The sequence below is a fragment of the Gnatocerus cornutus genome, chromosome 4, assembly GCF_029298725.1.
Source record: "Gnatocerus cornutus isolate USDA-ARS CGAHR chromosome 4, icGnaCorn1.1, whole genome shotgun sequence".
Classification (NCBI taxonomy): domain Eukaryota; kingdom Metazoa; phylum Arthropoda; class Insecta; order Coleoptera; family Tenebrionidae; genus Gnatocerus; species Gnatocerus cornutus.
In genome coordinates, this window is record NC_142236.1 from 2,984,775 (window position 1) to 3,003,045 (window position 18,271).

Consider the following 18,271-nt stretch of genomic DNA (forward strand, 5'->3'; position numbering starts at 1 on the left):
CTTTGAAGTTTACTTTGAAAACTCCACTTCCTTTTATTCGGTGGAAATTTCCTGCGACAAGAATCGCCATGTTTACACGGATATTCATTTAGTGTCAAGCGTTCCAGCAGGATTCCAATCCTGTGACAATTTTTTTCAATTAGCGCGTACTTGCGATTATTTCCGGGCATCAAAAGCTGCATTAACACAATTACAACTTAACTAAACTTAGCTAGTTTCACGCTCCAGAAAACTCCGGGGAAAATTCAGTTTCAATTTAACTAAATTCAATTAAAACATCAATCGGTTCCCGCTCAAATTTTAATATCGGGACTCTTTGATGAATTTCCTCGGGATTAAAAGTCGTTGAACAATGCGTCGCAGGATTGATTTTGCTGAATTAATCGCGGAAAATACATCAGCAGGAATTTGTCTAGTTTCGGGGGAATTCAAGTGTGTTTTCAATTAGCGATGGCTATTCAGCAGGTTTTTCATTTCCCGGCAGGAATTTCAATGCTAATGGAATAATCGTAAGGCAGTTTTCATTTTTGTACGATTTGAACTTGGAATTTGTCACTTTGTGTAGTCGTTGCTCGTCTTCTTTTTCATTTCCTGCGACGATATTTCGATATACATTGCAGGAATTTAAATGTTAATGGAATAATCATAAAACGGCTCTTCGTTTTATATCCCATAATTTCCTGCAACATAAGAATCTCGACTCAAGTGGATCCGTTATTAGAATTTTATTGATATTTCTCGCAGGAATTGCAACGTTTGCAACGCCTCACATGATTTATACTTTCTTATAAAGTTCCGATTGAACAAGAGACGTTTAAATGTGGTGAGCAGCAGGAATTGAGTAAAAGATTTTTTTAGACAAATTGCATCATGGAGCAGGAATTCTCCGATTTTCAGCAGGAATTTGAAATTCATATTCATGCATGACGCAATTTCGTCTACACCTTTCCTGCAGCTCACGTGTTTATTCCTCATTACTCATTCCAAATACAAACCTGTCTCGTTAAGGCTAACGAATCAATTATGCAAACAGTAAATATTGTTTAAATTTAATCGTCTAATAACAGTGCATTAGTCACACGTTTATATAACGCGATTTTTTTTCTCAAAGGCCAGGATTTATTAGCGGCTATTCAACCAACTTCCGAACTTGTAAGCGAGTTGAATATCAACTCAGCAGGAATTGCACCCTCGAAAAATTAATCAATTCCCGAGTTCAAATTCAACTTGACCGGCGTCCGGGGCATTAATTAACAATTCGATATTCGCATTTCCATAATGTGGGACAACACGTCGAAAAATCGCCGCAGGAATTACAACGCGGCGGAAGTTCAAGACAATTCCTGCTGTGATCGGCCGGAACGGATTTGATGAGGCAAAGTGTGAAAATTTGTCCATTAAATTGCAGCCTTCTTTGATGTAAAGTTTGTTTTTTCAAGTTATTGATAGTTTAATGTCAATTGTCAAAAAACATTTTTGTGTACAATTTTGTTAGTGGACTTCTAAACTTTCTGATTACACGGGAAATTGAAATAGAAGTACGTCATGATTAGTATGTTAAATTGCAGCCTTCTACGTTGTTAGCTTACGGAGCTACGGCCCGAAGTGTAAAGTCAAAATTTTCCAAATTTCAAAATTTTGACTAAATTATTTATTATCCGATTTTGTTGAAATTCATACTCATGGTAGATCTTAGGCTAACATAGCAAAGTACAAAAAGACGTCTTAAAAAATCAAAAAGCACTGGAAATAATTAACGAAACAAGTCCATTCTACTGCTCAAACAAAACAGATGAACTTGAATTGATATAAATTAAGCTTGAACGTGGGAAATTGGTGCTTTTATTTTTTTTCTGACGTAAATAGAAAGTCAAAATTTCCCAAATTTCAAAATTTTGAATAATTTTTTTTTATCCGATTTTGTTGAAATTTATACTCATGGTAGATCTTAGGCTAACATAACAAAGTATAAAAAGACGTCCCAAAAAATCAAAAAGCACCGGAAATAATCAACGAAACACGTCCATTCTACTTCTCAAGCAAAACAGATGAACTCGAATTGATTTAAATCGAGGTTGGGCGTGGGAAATTGGAGCTTTTATTTTTTTTGACGTAAATATAAAGTCAAAATTTCCCAAATTTCAAAATTTTGAATAAAATTTTTTTCTTTCGATTTTGTTGAAATTCATACTCGTGGTAGATTCCAAGCTAACATAGGAAAGTACAAAGAGGCGTATCAAAAAAACAAAAATCACCGGAGATAATCAACGAAACACGTTCATTGTACTTCTCAAACGAAACAGAAGAACTGCGATCGATAAAAATAAAGTTGAGCGTGGGAAATTGTAGCTTTTAATCCTTCCTTCGTGAAAGCTTAAACAATGTTCAACAACTCGAATTATAAACACATTTGCATCAGTCTTCTATTGTATTTTTAAATCCTCCGGAATTTATAAGGGCGAAATACCGAATTTCGCAGAAATTAATCGCAATGAAACAGTTCTTGCGTCAATATTAGCACAGCAGCCTTTGCATAAAAGAAGAGCAAACGATGAATTGCCGGACACAAAGTGGAGCGCCAATAAAAAGTGTGAAATAGAATTTTATTTCTTCGGAGAGGTCACAGATGAAATATTCGAAAGTTTTATTGGACTGTTGCAAAACACAATTTGGGACCTCTGGCGTGGTTTTATAGCAGCAGTAATCCAGAAATTATCGACTAAAAGAAAAAAAAACCGCCGCAACCCTTTCCCTCCACATCAACCCTTCGCATTATCTTTTATTATGCATTATATCAGAGACAAGTGTTCCCACCTGCCGCCGTTGCTATTATTACTCCTAAAAATTATCTCATATTTCTATTTATACCGGCGCTCCTCTCCAACACAATTATCTTCGTTTGGAAAAAAGCGAGAAACTTTTCTCCATAAATAATTCCCTTTCGAGTTCATAATCCGATTTCGCCGGCGAGTGCATGTTTAATTTTCCTTTTCCGGACTGCAGGCGACGCTATTATCGACGCAGACGCTGGCTTTCCCAGCTTTTCTTTTAATTTTTTAAGGCGCTGTCACTGCGGCGATAATTTAGTCGCGAAGATGTCATGTTACAATTCCGTGGATTAATGGTGCGGTGTAAAACTTTCGGGCTTGTTGGGATGACAAATTTTCTGGGAAAATACGCCGGAGATTTATGGAGGGGGGAGGGAGCGGGAGACTTAAAAACGCGTTTTCCGCTCATTTTTCAAGTTAGGTAACCAACTGCACAAAAATAGAAAAACTAAATCCGTCAAATGGAACTGTACGTTCATTAAACGTGGGACTCGATTGCGTTGTTTGCATAAAAAGAACCAAAAAACGAAACTAATGGGTTTTATTATTCAGACTGGAGAATAAATTCATAGTTGCGAGATAACAATGGAGCGCCGACAAAATGGTAATGCGATGAGAGGAGTCGTGTGATTCTAATGACCATGGAACAGTTGTAAACGTCGGTTTTGAAAAAGTCAAAATTTTTTGAAATTCTTTGAGAATGAAATTATTAATTAAGACAACTAAAAACCCAAGCTCTGTTCTTTCTTGAGTCGGAACTTGGAATTTGGTCTTTAGACTTAATCGAGAAAACAAAAAATTCTCAAAATTTTTGATTCGAAAGTAAAAATTTTTAAAATTAATGGATTTGGAACAGAAGTCAAAATTTTTGTTTATTTTTTAATTAGAGCGTCTTAATTAGAATGTTATTATTAAAAACTACAAATCTCGAGTTTTTAGACTCAATTGTGAAAATTAAAAATTTCGAAAATTTTGGATCTAATGTAAAAAATTTTAAAATGAATAGAATCGAACGTTAACTTTTTCCTTTTCTGTAGAATGCAGTCCAATTTGACGGTTGTAAGGCGATTTTGAAATTCCAAATTTACAGAATTTTTCTCTTGTAAGTCTTTAATTTTGGATTTACGCATATTCAAATTTTGAAGTCACAAAAATCAATCAAAAGTTAAAAATTTTGTTTATTTTTGAAATATGAGAATTTCAAGAATCAGAATGTTGTCATTGCAAATTACAAATTTTTAGTTTTTAGACTTAAACTCAATTTTTTTTTTAATTTTGGTCAAAATTTTCAAAATGAATTAAAAAATCGAACGTTGATTTTTTTTCTTTTCGTTAAAGTGAAGCTCATTTTGACGGTTTTGATATTCAAACTTCACAAATTCTTTTTTTAACAAATCTTCGATTTTGGACTTACGTTTACTCAAAATTTTATCGCCTAAAAAAAAATTATAAGTCAAAAATATTTGTTTATTTCTGAAGTAGAATTAGAATTTTAAGGACAGGAACATTGCGATTGCAAATTACAAATTTCTAGTTCGATTTTATTGCAAAAATTAAAAAAAAATAAATTTTGGATCGAAAAGTCAAAATTTTCAAAATGGATGGAATCGAACGTTAAAATTTATTATTTTCGGCAGAATGAAGCCCATTTGACGATTCCGAAGCGATTTCGATATTCAAAGGTCACAAAAATTTTTTCTTGTGAGTCTTTGATTTTGGATTTACGGATATTTAAATTTTGAAGACACAAAATACAATCAAAAGTCAAAATTCTTGTTTATTTCTGAGGTTGGGCGTTTCAATCACACTTTAAGGGTTATTGCTAGTTACAAATTTTTAGTTTTTAGACTTTTTGACACGAAAATGAAGAAGTGTCAAAATTTTGGATTTAAAAGTCAAAAATTTCAAAATGCATGGAATCTAACGTTGAAGTTCTTTCTTTTTTTTAAGAATAAAGTCTATTTTGACGACTTTAAAGCTATTTTGATGTTCAGAGGTTTTTTTTCATGCAAGTTTTCGATTTTTGACTTCCGGCTGCTCAAAATTTAAGGGCACAAAATCAACCTAAAGTCAAAAATTTTGTTTATTTTTAAAACAGAGCGTTTAAATTGGAATTTTAAGAATTTGAATGTTGCGATTCCAAATTACAATTCTCTAGTTTGTTGACTAAATTGCAAAAATCAAAAATTTTCAAAATCACGGATTTAAAAGTCAAAACTTAGCTTAAATTTTTTTAGGTTATTTTTTTTATCTCGAGAACTAGAACTGGAGTTAGATGGTCAAAACACGGGGATTTGCTAAATTTTAGCATTGCACGATGTAAATTAAAAATTTTAAAATTTCAAAATTCGAAAAAGTGCTCAAATTTTTTCTGAACGATTTTGATGGAACTCGCGCAGATCGTGGATTTAGACCCACGAAGCACATTTTTGAAGTTAGTTTCTTCAAATTGTTGACAATTTCCGTCTAGAGTGAGAAATTATAACTCAAAATTTTTTATTCGGGTACAATTTTGTGAACGGACTTTTGGAACTTCTTTTTATACGAAAAATAGAATTAGAGAATTATAATCACTGATTTTAGATTTTTGCAGCACTCACACGACTAGACAATGAAAGTCAAAATTTCCCAAAATTCAAAAATTTCAGTGAAAACTTTTTCACCCGATTTTATTGAAATTCAAACTAAATATAGATCCCAAGTCGCCAATTAAAAGTACACAAACTCGTAACAAATAGTCGAAAAGCGCAGGAAATAATCATCGAAACTCATCGCTTGTATTGTTTTACCCTCTTTAGAGGTGAAAATCCCGAATTTTGCAGATATTAATCGCTTCGAAACAGCTCCCGTGTCAATATTAGCCTAACCTTTTCAGAAAAGCGAAGAGAAAGCGATAAATCGGCGGGCAAAAAGTGGAAAAGTACAATAAAAAGTGTGAATACGTCGCTGGAATTTTATTCGCAAGTTTCTTGTAAGAGAGGTCGCGCTGGAAATTCAAATAAAACATTCGGAAGTTTTATTGGGCGAGTGCAAAACAAGAAAGTCGAGAGTTGAGGGGTGCTTTTATTGCTCCTGACAGCAACTGTTGTTTTAAGGGCGGTTTCGATGAAATTTGTCTCTTCATCAAGGGCAATAATCGAATTCCATCACGTCAATTTTCCAGCGATGAATCAACCCCTAAAGTGTCTGAGTCGTTCCACGTGGCCTCTTTCCCCCCAAAAATGGATTGTAAATAATGAAGTCTGCGAACCGGAGCTGATCCCATTTCCTACTTCATTGTTACTTTATGTTTTCTCGAAGAAACTTTGACGCTACATTTTTAACAGTCTTACATTGTTAGATCCCTTTTCTCCTCCAAGGATTATATAATTAAAATTTCCGGTCCGTCATTAAAATAATCCCGGAATTAAATACGCAACAAGAATGAGAAACACGCCGAGGCCCGGAGTAATTCGATGGAAAAGTTCCGGGAGAGCACTATTCTCTCGATTTAATAAAGAAACTTTGAAGGAACGTATCAATTTAAGAGTGTTTCTTTTCGCTTTTTTTCGTCTAATTACAGAGCTTTCCGGGGGTGGGAACCGCCCCTTTGTTATCTTCCAACTGTGATGCTAATGCTGCAATTTATCTCGACGAGCTGTGAATAATAAAAATTGCCGGTTGCGACGTTTTTTGGGGATATGCAAACAACGCGATCGAGTGGACGTGTTTAATTAATGTAGTTTTGTTGGGGGTTTTTAGTGCGGTGTAGTGGCAAGAGTCTGATCGTAAATTCCCTTTGAGTGCTTTTCTAATGTGTGCTTTGAACGCGGTTGGTAGTTCTGCTTGTTAGGGTAAAAGTGTCTTTGAGGTTACACTTTAATTGGATGTACGGAGCTGCTGTTGTTGGCAGCACTGAAATGACAGCTGTGGAACGTCAAACGACACGATGCTACCAACATGAGGCAAAGTTTTATCCGAACAAAATTTTTGACTTCAAATTTTTCACTCTAGCCGGCAAAGTATTGAATTTGAAGAAACTAACTTCTAAAATGTGCTTCTTCGATCTAAATCTATGATCAGTGTGAGTTTCTTCCTAATTAAACGAAAAAAAAATTGACTATGTTTTTGAATTTTGCAAAATTTTTGACTTTTAATTTACACCGTAGGAGGCCGAAATTCGGCAAACTTTCGTATTTAGATATTTTAATTTCGATCCTGGTCTTTAAGGTTAAAGAAATTTTGGCGGAAATTTTTGAATTTGAACATTTTTGACTTCAGGTGTCTAGTCGCGTGAATGTCGCAGAAATCTGAAATTTACCTCACATATTCATTACGAATTTTTAATTCTATTTTTTACATAAAAAGAAAATTCAAAGATTCATATACAAAGTTGCATACGAACAAGATTTTTTACTTCGAATTTCTCACTTTAGACGGCAAGTTATCAACAATTTGAAGGGACTGGCTTCAAAGTTGTGCATTTTAGGCCTAAATGCACGGTTAGTGAGAGTTTCATTCAATACGCACGAAAACATTTTTTGCACATTTTTGAATTTTGAAAAATTTTTACTTTCAATTTACATCGTAGGAGGCTGAAATTTAGTAATTATTGGTGTGTTCGTACCTTCTAATTCCATTTTTGGTCTTAAAGTTGAAAAAAAATCACGTGAAGAAAATTTTGACGCGAATTTTTGAATTTTGAAAAATTTTGACTTTTAATTTACATCGTAGGAGCCTGAAATTTGACAGATCTCCTTGTTTGTACCTTATAATTCTAGTTTTGATCTTCGAGTTGAAAAAAAATACCTGAAAGAAGATTTTTGAATTTTGAAAAATTTTGACTTTTAATTTACATCGTTAAAGGCTGAAATTTGGTAAATCTTCGTGTGTAGTTGTGCCTTCTAATTCCAGTTTTGTTGTTCGAGTCGAAAAAAATCGGGTGAAAGAAATTTTGACGCAAATTTTTGAATTTTGAAAAATTTTGACTTTTAGTTTACACCATAAGGTGCTGAAATTTGGTAAAAAATGGTTGTTAATCCACCGAATCGCAGTTCCCGTTCGCTGTTGGCTTAACAGTCTTTCTACCTTCATCCTTCACCCTCTTTATCCCAAATCCCCCGATTAACCGCCCCCGTAATTCAAGCTTTCAGCAATATAACCAAGCTACAGCCCACGGAACGGTATTGCATGTAGCTGAGATTACTTCTCGCGTCCTTAATGAAGCTTTTAGTCTTGAATTCGTTCATTTCCTAGATATGGCCATTGGGGGCGGTTAAACTGGGTACTTTTCGCGGCCAATCAATCACCGAAAATTATTGCCTAATCCCCTCGCTATAATTCAGAGTTTGGTTGATTAATCACGATCTAGTTGGCTTTGGGGGCGGCAAAACAAGACGAATTTCCCCCAGAGACCTTTTCTTTTTTATATATATCCACAACACTCTCGATTCTTCCACTCAACTACATCCACTGTTTTTTTTTTTCAGTCATGTGACTCGCACCGCCGGCTGGCTGCCCCCGGCGGAGGCATGGCGATGCGGCGAGGATTGTCTGCCCTATGGCTGGGAAAGGGCCGTTGATAATTCCGGTCGAACTTACTACATCAAGTAAGTAAATAAACCCTTGTGTTAGTAGGTGTATTAGCTTGACTTTGTTTGGGGGCGGCGTAATGTGTTTTGTTGGCGATACCCTTGTTTTGTTTGTTCGAACGCTCGGTATATTGGGATCCGCTCTCGGGGTATAAAATTTGAAGTTTCAGCACTTTAAGGGGTGGCTTTTCCGAGCTGACAAAACGCGGGGTTGTTTTTTGCGGTGGCGGTTATCGGTCGGTAATGCAGGTTTAATAAAATGGAGATTAGAGTTGGGGAGGTAAGCGGTGTTTCGTGTTTTATTTTGGCGCTCAGGTGACGGTGGAGGGCATAAATTTTTCATAGCTTCAGGGAGCTTAGATTCTTAGACGTCAAGAGAAATTTTAACAAAAATTCTTCCTAGATTACATCAAAGATTTTTTTATTTTAATCAAGTAATCGACGTTATAAATGTCAATTATCAATGCAACGTCTGTCATTATCAAAAATCAATGTCTTTGATATTACTGTTTAACTGATGATTGATAATGATAATTATCCATTAAGGATAGTCTATTATTATTAAAAATTAAGCAGTCATTTATCAATCAAATTTCAAGCGTCATTATCAAAAATAAATGTTTATCAATGTCCTGGATGTCATCAGGTTGATATTAAACAGTCAGTCTACCGTTATCAACTTCGATATCTTATAAACAATGACAGTTATCTATCAAGAACAGTTTGTCATTATCAAAAATGTCAAATTATTCCTCGAAGATTTTCAGGTTGATATTAAACGGTTTATGACATTTGTAAGACGACATTTAATATTTATCAAGGATAGTCTGTCATTATCAAAAATTATATTTTGAACAGGTTTTACAATATCTCTAACATTATTAGAGATTTCAGACCGAATTAAAACGGTCAATCTAAGTGAATCATGATCTGTCATTATCAAAATTTTGTCAATCAAATTGCAAGCGTCATTATCAAAAAAAGTTTTGCAATATCCCTCCGGGTATCAACCTCAATCAACTTTGAAACTTAATAAAGATTGATAATTATTTAACAAGGATAGTTTTACCATAGCTCTAACATGATTAGAGATTTCAAACTGAATAAAAACTATCAACCTAATGATTGATAATTAAGGATTATTATTAAGGATAATCTGTCATTATCAAAAATTAAACAGTCATTTACCAATCAAATTTCAAGCTTCATTATCAAAAAATCAAGCCTAGCAATGTCTTTGAGGTTATTAGATTGATGAGTAGTCTGTCTTTATTAAAATTTTAGTCATTATCAAAAAATCAAGTTTAGCAATGTCCTTGACGTTATTAAACTGTCAATCTACAACCAACTTTGAAATCTACGAAAAAATGATTAGTAGTCTGTCATTGAAAGTATTGAAAATTAAGTAATTTATCAATGAAAATGTAGGAGTCATTATTAAAAAAATGTTTAAACAATGTCTCTCAGGTTATGAGGTTGTTACTAAACTATCAATCTACCTTGATCAACTTTGAAATCTGAAAATATATGAGAATTATCTGTCAAGCATAGTCTGTCATTATCAAAAATGTAAAATCGAGTTTAGCAATGTTATTGAAATTATCAAATTTGTCTCAAACTATGAATCAAATTTTTTTAGCTTAAAATGACAATTATTTCCTATCAAGTATGGTCTGTCATTATCAAACATATAGCCATTTATAAATCAACTTGTAATAGAAATTATCAAAAAAATATTTAAGCAATGTCCCTGTCAGGTTGTTAGTAAACTGTTAATCTATCTTGATCAACTTTGAAATCTAATAATAAATGACAATTATCTATCATGGATAGTTTGTCATTATCAAAAATATAAAAACGAGTTGAGATTATCAGATTTATCTTAATCTTAATCAGCTTAAAATGACAGTTATCTATCAAGGATAGTCTGTCATTATGAAAAATTAAATAATTTATCTATCAAATTGTAATAGTCATTATCAAAAAAATGCTTAAACATGTCTCTCGGGATATTAGGTTGATATGAAATTGTCAATCTACCTTAATCAACTTTGAAATCTGATAATAAATGACAATTATGTAACAAGGATAGTCTGTCATTATCAAAAATACAAAAACAAGTTTTGCAATATTTTAACATCTTTGAGATTTGAGACTTAAATTAAAACTGTCAATCTAAGTGAATTAAGTTTTAATTCTAATGGCGCGTCAGATGTAGCCTGTCATTATCAAAAATTTTAAACAGGTTATCAGTCAGTTTGATTGACTTTAAGCGGTGAACCGAAATTTTTCAATTTTGGATTCTGTTCAACGCTTTTTTATCTGTCATTATAAATTTATGAAAAAGGTCAATTATGAATCAAGGGTAGTCTGTCATTATCAAAAATAAGAAAACCGGTTCATTCCAGGAGTATTATAAGAAAGATAAAATAAAGTTTGAAACGGGAATATGCATCTCATTTTTTATCAGTCTGTCATTAGTTATTATCAAAAATATAACTGTCAGAAAAGGATAAAAGACAAATGATGGTGCAGGCTGAATGCAGATCTAAAAACTCAATTTTTTATAGTCGAAAGTAAGTAGTTTACGTGGAGATCGAGACAGATAAATACTTTAGAAATCTCCCGAGACCCAGATAATGAATTAAAGCGGCTAGTTCTAAACCATTCCCAACCCCCATTATCTTCCCACCCCAATTTTGCCATTTATGAAACTTATGCCCTCGAATTGTCCGAATGTCTCTTGACTTATAGGCCACGTCAACGAACCTCCCTCAGTTGACAGCATCATTTATTTCCATACTTCCTGAGAAATGAAAAGGGGTGGTTTCCAGACGTCTCCTTATATTTTCGCTTTTTCTTCGCAATTAGCCCTCCGTCCACTCACAACAAATCCCCTTTACCCTCGTCATCTGCATGATTTGACCGTTTTCAGTTCGCCTTTTGCTTTCCTATTCCCATTTTGAAGGGCTCAACTTATCTTTTCGCCGAGACGCATAAATCGAGGGGTGTTTTTTAAAGTGTTCGATAAATTCACGAGCAAACATTGTTATACGCGATAACTGCACACTTTCGGGGAATGGAAGCTCGAGAATGGATGTTTTAATACAGAGGGGATGATCGATCACCCTCAAGTGTTCTTTTGGATTAACGGGTGCGAATTTTTCAGTCACGTGAACAAAACCACCACTTATGAGACGCCCATCACCAAGTACCTCAACCCGGCGCCCATCCCCGAGCCCAGACCCGTCACTCTGGAGCGCTCACCGGCGCTGGGGTTTGGATTTGTCGCCGGCTCTGAGAAGCCCGTCATCGTGCGGTTCGTCACCGAGGGCGGCCCCAGCGTCGACAAGGTGAGTCTCTTAATAATAGCGAGAATGCAAAAAATGTAACCTATTTTGCCAAAATGCAAAAATTTCAATTCTTCCTATTCAGTGCTACCAACATAACTTTGGATTTTGCAGCTTCTTCCCGGCGACCAGATCCTCTCCGTCAACGGCGAGGACGTCAAACTAGCCCCCCGAGAGCACGTCATCGCCTTGGTGCGGGCCTGCGCGAAGACCGTCAACCTGGTGGTGTGCCAGCCCCCGGAGCAGCAGGGCATCCGGAAGTCCACCCTGCTCTCGGCGAGCAAGAGGGCGCGCTTAAGAACGAAGCCTTCCAGGGTGCGCTTCGCCGAGAGCGTTTGCGTGAACGGCGCCCCCCTGTTTCCGGTAAGAAAAATCGGGTCAAATGGAGTTATTGAAGTTTTGTTTTAGCCCTCGGCGTTTTCCCTGGGCGATTTGTGCGTGGCGCCGATGGCCAACGTCCTGAAAGTGTTCCTGGAAAACGGCCAGACGAAATCGTTCAAATATGACGCCTGGACGACGGTTCACGACGTCGTTACGTCGCTCGAGAACAAATTGTGTTTGCAGGCGACCGAGCACTTCAGTCTGGTCGTTGAACATATCAAGTCGTTGAAGAGGAACAAGCTGACTTTGTTGGATCCAGGAGACACATTAGCGAGGGTAATGTTCGCCCCTTATTTAACTCCCTTATTTCAAGGGTGGTTTTAGATCGCATCGCGGCCTGGAGCCCACAAGCTGCGTTGTCTTTTCCGCGTGGCGTTTGTGCCGCCTTCGGCCGCCGCCCTCGCTCAGCGCGACCTCAACGCCCTCGACTACCTCTACACCCAGTGCTGCAACGACGTCATCCAAGAGCGCTTCGCCCCCGAGCTCCAGTACGACACGGCGCTCCGCCTCGCTGCTCTGCACATCTACCAGCACGCGCTGGCGAATAACATCCCAGCGTCTAAGCTCACTGTGAAGACGATAGAGTAAGCTCCTCCTCTCGCTCCGCCCGTAACCACGCCTTGTTTTACAGACGCGACTTTGGCCTCGAGCGGTTCGTTCCCGCGTCGCTCCTCGAAACAGTCAAGCGCAAAGAAGTGAGGAAGTTGATAGCGCATTTTTTGAAGCTCCACGCGAGTATGGCGGGGGCGGGGAAGCAACTGACGGCGTTGCAGGCTAAACTACACTATCTGGATATAGTGGGGCAGTTGCCCAGTTATGGGGCGAAGTGTTTCTCAGCTGGGCCGCGCGGGGACGCTTTGGAGCGCGTGATCTTGGTCAGTCCCAAATTCGGGATAAGTCAGATAACTGGGACGCGAAACTCTGTGGTAAGTGCAGGAACCAATGAGTGGTCACCAAAAAACTTGATCATTCCTCAGCCGGTGCCCATCGCCAACATTGAGGATATGAGACGTATAGAAGTGAGGACTGACGATGAGGTCAGCAGGAGTGTCCTCCTGCGGTTGCAGAATGAGAAAACCGTCTCGATGACTTTAGAAGAGCGGGATGCCTGCGAACTTGTGTTAGTTCTGAGAGGGTACTTCCGGTTGACCACGGGACAACAACTCCCTGTTGACCAAGACGAAGCCCCGCCTCCGGAGGATGTAGCTCCGCCTTATTTATCCCCGCACAAGGTGGTACCGGAGAGGTGGAGCTACACAGACCAATTAGCGATGAAAACGGCGTGCTTCACCATGCCCCCAACGTACCAAATCATCAATAGGAAGACCAATGGGTTGTACAACACCATGGGGCGGCAAGCCAAACCGCCAATCACGTTAGGCTACAGCTTGGACAGCAACATGAACAGCTCGCTGTCGAATCGCAACCACCAATACGATCTCCAGACGGTTGTTTCCATGGAGATTTTGGAAAGTGGGCGGAACGATGAGGTGTACAAGCGAGTGCAAGAAATGCAGCTATTGGTGGAGAACTCAGAGAAGTACCTGACGGAACAGGAGAACTTGGAGCGCTTGAATTCTTTGTCGGAATGGCAAGAGACCAGTGTGGATATTGAAAGTGACACGGACAGCTTCTTCAGCGAGGAAACGGGAAAATTGAAGCACAGCGACTCGCTGTTGTTGCTCAGTAAAAGTCATACACCAATCAAAGAACAGAAAACTTTTTCACACGCCGCCATTGAGCTGTTACGTTCAGAATCCAACCAATCGGAGAGCGACAATGATTCGTTGTACACCCCCCACAACTCCCCCAAGCATAAAATTGACGAAAATAAAGCCAATAGGGTGAGTTTCGGATTGAGGAGTCCTGATAACTCGAGCAAAGACATCGATTTGCAAAGTTACCTGCAACATTTGAAGGAGATGAGGAACAGTCAAGAGTTTGATAGTTTGTACGTTTTTGATCCGGATATCATCGACTTGACGTTGTTGCCGCCTCCAGCCACCCCCGATGAACTCGATTGTGCCTTACCGACCCCCATCAATGTGCCGCCGAGCTCTTTTGCTGATTCCATCGAGAGACTGAATCGATTAGGTAAAGTACCCCCAATTCCACCTCTCAGTTTTCCAATTCAAATTTTATTTCTAGACAACGTGGCCGAAGACCAAGATCTGGAGGAGTTCCTTGCCAGCGTGACAGTGCCTCCCCCTACACAGAAAATCACCCCCGCCATCGAACTCACCCCCGAAGAAATCATGTCGTACATCATCCCTCCACCCCCCAAAATCCGCGACAGTGTTGAAAACTTGACAATAAGCGAAGTGGTCAAACCGGAGCCGAAGCGCCGCAACAGCTCCTGCAGCATCCGATCGAACATCATTGAGTACGCGACGGTGGACCGCAAAGGCGCCTTTTCGTGTTGCGCCAAGAGCAAAACCGAGAAGAAAAACGACGCGATCCAACCGCTCCCCCGAAGAAGTTCCGACGAGAAACCTCCAGAGAGACCACCGAAGAATCTCCCTCAAGAGCGCCAACGGTCCCATTCGTTGTCCGCGGCGAAACCCAGCGAGTTTCCGCCGAAGCTGCCGCCGCGCACTGATGGCAACCACCAAGCGCCGCCTCACCTATTCCTGCCACCGAAGAAACCGCCACTGCCACCAGCCCCCTTGCTGAAAAAAAACGCCGCGCCGCCCCCGAAAGTCGCCGAGGGACGCACGGCGGGGATCGGCTCGCCGCATCTACAGAGAAGCAAGCACACGTATAGCGAGCTGGAGGCGGCGTATGGGGGCGATGGGGAGAAGCTGACAGTGAGGCATACGACGGCGGTGAGCACGCCCACCTCCCCACATCTAGGTGAAGATCGTCTTCAGTATAGTCCCGATAACACGTGACTTTTACAGGGCGGGGAGCGCAGTTGACGGCTGTTCCGATTCTATCGCCTGATAGCCCCACGTGTAGCAGCCAAGAAGGCGTCGCGGCGCTCTACAACGGGGCCGTGGTGAAAAATGGGTGCACGTCGACGCGGGAAAACCTCCTCGCGAAGACGGACGTCGCGATGGCGAGCCTCCTCGTGCGCCTGGACCAGGTGGCGGCGCAGTGCACCGCCGCGCAAGTGCACGGGGGCGGCAGGCTCATCAGCGAGGAGAAATTTCAAGTGAGTGGGAAAAGCGACCTGTTTTACCGACTTTTTAACACTGCGGTCCCTACATTACCGACTTTGTAGAAAACGCTCAAAATGCAGAAATTAAAGAAAAAACAGTGATAATAAGACAATTACGTACGAGTTTTTATCAAAACAAGTCTTTTCCTTGATTATCTATTCATGTTTGTTAACAATAGCATTAGAATTATTAACCTTCAAGTTTTTGCTGCGTTCCCAGACATCCCGTTGCGTAAGATGCGCTTCGCAGCACAGCGGCTTGCGTAAAGGCTTTTTGACGATTTTTTTGTTTTAGATTGCCAAGGAGGAGCTGACCTCGCAGTCCCTGCAACTGGTGACGTCCAGCAAGATGCTCGTGATCGCAATGTCGGACCCGAGCCTGCCGGATTTGCCCGAGAACCTCGCGATCTGTCTAACAATCTTGCGTCGTCTAACCGAACTGTGCCAAGATCTGACCAATCACACAACAGCGCCTCTACAAACACGCAACTTGATTTTAAAAGTGCACGACGTCACGGCGGCTTTCAGACATTTAATAACGGCGGATATCGATCGTAGCTCGCAGAGAACAATAGAAGAACACCTCGCCGCCCAAGCGGAGTGCCTAGCCAATGTGCTGGCGACGTTGTTGAGAAGTTTGAGGGTTTTTTCACCTTGATTTTTTTTTAGGTTTAGTTTTGTACCTTTTTTATGGATTTTTCTAGTCAGATATACGTAGTATTTTTATTTGTAGGACGCAATCAAATTAACATGACCAATGTTATCAAATTGACAAGTCTGAAGTTGTTGAATACTCTTTAACTTTGTGATATTGTATTATATCAGCGGCGGAAAAGTATGAATCTGACCACGTGGAGATTTTTTGGGTTGGGACCTAGTCGCGAATTCAGTACAATAGAGTTTCAGTTACCTAGGGGACGCTCCGGGACGATGGACGTGGTCCATCGAGCCGGATCGACAGATAGATGTTATATTCTGTAAATATTATTTATGGATGTTGATTGCAAAATGTATATTTCTTGTTAATTTTTTAGAGTAGAACTAATTTATTTAAAGATTTAAATGCGTTGAATTTTGGAATTTGGTAGTAAGTTTGTTGTAAATTTTATAAGAATGGAAGTATTTCCGCGTTGTTCTACTATATTTTAGTTGGGTTTGATCAATGTAAACCTATGTAACATCAACTCTAACATATCCTATATGTAACACAATAAAAATCAAATTATTCGAAAAAGTTTATTAAGAACTGAATTGATCTAGTGAGTAGTGTTCCTTGTGACGCGCCACGTGACTCTTCATCTCGTTCATTTGTTTCCTGTAACCAATCAGTGAAACTTGGCTCAGTAATAATAATAATAATACTGACCGTATGTGTTCCGGCATGAATTTATAGACGTCCTCGAAGCACTCAGTCCATTTGGGCTTCAGCTTCTTCTCCCCGGCCGTGAAGGCTTTCATAACTTCTTCCCTTGAGTTCTTAATGAACTCCTGGTCTTCCTCTTCAGTCCACAGTTCTTTTTTCTTTAAGTAAGCCTTAAACTTCTCGACGGGGTTGTCGGTGGAAGCCCACTTCTCCACTTCCTCCACGCTCCTGTAGGCCGAGCTGTCATCCGACGTGGAGTGGTGCCCCACTCGGTACCCCAAAGCCTCCACCACCACCGGCTTCCCTTCTTTCACGCAATACTCCCTCGCCATTTTGGTGGCGTTGTACACCGCCAACGCGTCATTTCCGTCGACTCGCACCGTGGCGATACCGTACGCCGGCCCCCGCGCCGCCACTCCATCCCCCTTGTACTGCTCCTTGGCGGGGGTGGAGATCGCATACCCGTTGTTCCTGCAGAACAAGATCACCGGACACCCTAAAGTGGCGGCGAAGTTGAACGCAGCGTGTGCATCCCCCTCTGAAGCCGAGCCTTCGCCGAAGTAACAGATCACGACACGGCCCGTCCCTTTTAGAGCGTACGCCGCCCCCACGGCTTGCGGTATCTGCGTGGCGAGGGGGCTGGAAATCGTGACGAAATTCAGTTCTTTGCTCCCGTAGTGGATGGGCATCTGCCGCCCCTTTCCTTTGTCGGCTTCGTTCCCGTAACATTGGTCGACGAACTGTTGGAGAGTGAAGCCCCGCCACACCAGCACCCCCGCCTCGCGGTACTGCCCGTAGACGACGTCGGAGGCGGTGAGGGCGGCGGCGCTACCAATATGCATGGCTTCTTCGCCAGAATTCGTCATGTAGAAGGAGATTCGGCCTTGCCGCTGCGACTCGTAGAGGATCTTATCCATGATGGTCAGCAACCGCATGTCTTTGTACATTTTAACAAGCGTGGGGGCGGCGAGAGGCGGCTCGTGATTCCCATCGATGACGCTCCCTTGGCGGTCCATCACGCGGTACACCGGAATGGGGTTGGGGGTGGCAGCGAACGCCAAGTTTTCCGTCCATGTGGTGGCGGCGCCGGGGAAGTCGGGGGCGGTAGAGAGACACTAAACCAAACTTAAAAACCAGGCTACAACGATGGAGTATTTACCTTGAAAAGGTGAGTTTTCTTTGAAAACAAGCGAAGACAGTTGGTGGCTGCCATTGCGATTTGAATTTGACCTTGTTTATGTTGGGTGAACTTTATCGGGCTAATCGTTGTGTCATTATGAAAGAAACAATGCTTGGCGGGGGGAAAGTGACCCAAAGAAATGAATGTTTGACTTGAAAGTTGATAAAAACGAGATAAGGAGTTAAGTAACGTGGAGAAATTCGAGGTCGAGTTGGCTGTGGAAAAGAGTAGATTCTGAAAGTATCGTGCAATTTCGATCAAGACTAGCCGTGCAATTTCAACGTACGTCGACTTCTTCCTCGAAAACTGTCAAATCTCGCAAATATCTCGTTTTGATTGGCTAAACCAGCAGCGATGGTGCTAGTTACGACATGATTTTTTTTCTCACAGCCAACTACGGATGGAAATTTTATTATTTATTATGCGACACGTAGAAGAC

At 40.2% G+C, this 18,271-nt stretch overlaps 2 protein-coding genes across 4 annotated transcripts in view; one reads left to right on the forward strand and one right to left on the reverse strand.

Annotated features, from left to right (window-relative positions):
* The window catches only part of LOC148175998 (uncharacterized), a 33,839-nt gene extending 17,315 nt beyond the window's left edge, over positions 1-16,524 (forward strand). The window contains exons 3-12 of one of the 3 annotated variants that reach the window (XM_088035183.1): positions 8,297-8,416; positions 11,568-11,751; positions 11,863-12,111; positions 12,157-12,405; positions 12,454-12,713; positions 12,761-13,055; positions 13,107-14,223; positions 14,278-14,982; positions 15,030-15,283; positions 15,585-16,524. In XM_088035183.1, the coding sequence (XP_087891309.1) occupies positions 8,297-8,416; positions 11,568-11,751; positions 11,863-12,111; positions 12,157-12,405; positions 12,454-12,713; positions 12,761-13,055; positions 13,107-14,223; positions 14,278-14,982; positions 15,030-15,283; positions 15,585-15,947 (3,796 nt within the window). In that variant the 3' untranslated portion in view covers positions 15,948-16,524. Of the gene's footprint in view, positions 1-8,296; positions 8,417-11,567; positions 11,752-11,862; positions 12,112-12,156; positions 12,406-12,453; positions 12,714-12,760; positions 14,224-14,277; positions 14,983-15,029; positions 15,284-15,584 lie in introns of those variants that run through there. The other 2 variants (XM_088035182.1, XM_088035184.1) reach the window with 2 other exon arrangements.
* Positions 16,512-18,173, reverse strand: BckdhA (Branched chain keto acid dehydrogenase E1 subunit alpha). The gene is made up of 3 exons (XM_088035185.1): positions 17,812-18,173; positions 16,656-17,767; positions 16,512-16,604 (listed from the first exon to the last, which is right to left on the reverse strand). Exons 1-3 carry the CDS (start codon positions 17,863-17,865, stop codon positions 16,529-16,531), a joined length of 1,242 nt encoding a protein of 413 aa, XP_087891311.1. The 5' UTR covers positions 17,866-18,173; the 3' UTR covers positions 16,512-16,528.
* Between the last annotated feature and the right edge of the window lie 98 nt (positions 18,174-18,271).

Bases quoted from the DNA above. Each gene is read 5' to 3' on its own strand.
- BckdhA (XM_088035185.1), bottom strand. From the start codon at position 17,865: ATGGCAGCCACCAACTGTCTTCGCTTGTTTTCAAAGAAAACTCACCTT. The intron at 17,768-17,811 runs GTAAATACTCCA...AGTTTGGTTTAG, and splicing joins AGAAAACTCACCTTTTCAAG to TGTCTCTCTACCGCCCCCGA. The intron at 16,605-16,655 runs GTCAGTATTATT...GATTGGTTACAG, and splicing joins TTCATGCCGGAACACATACG to GAAACAAATGAACGAGATGA.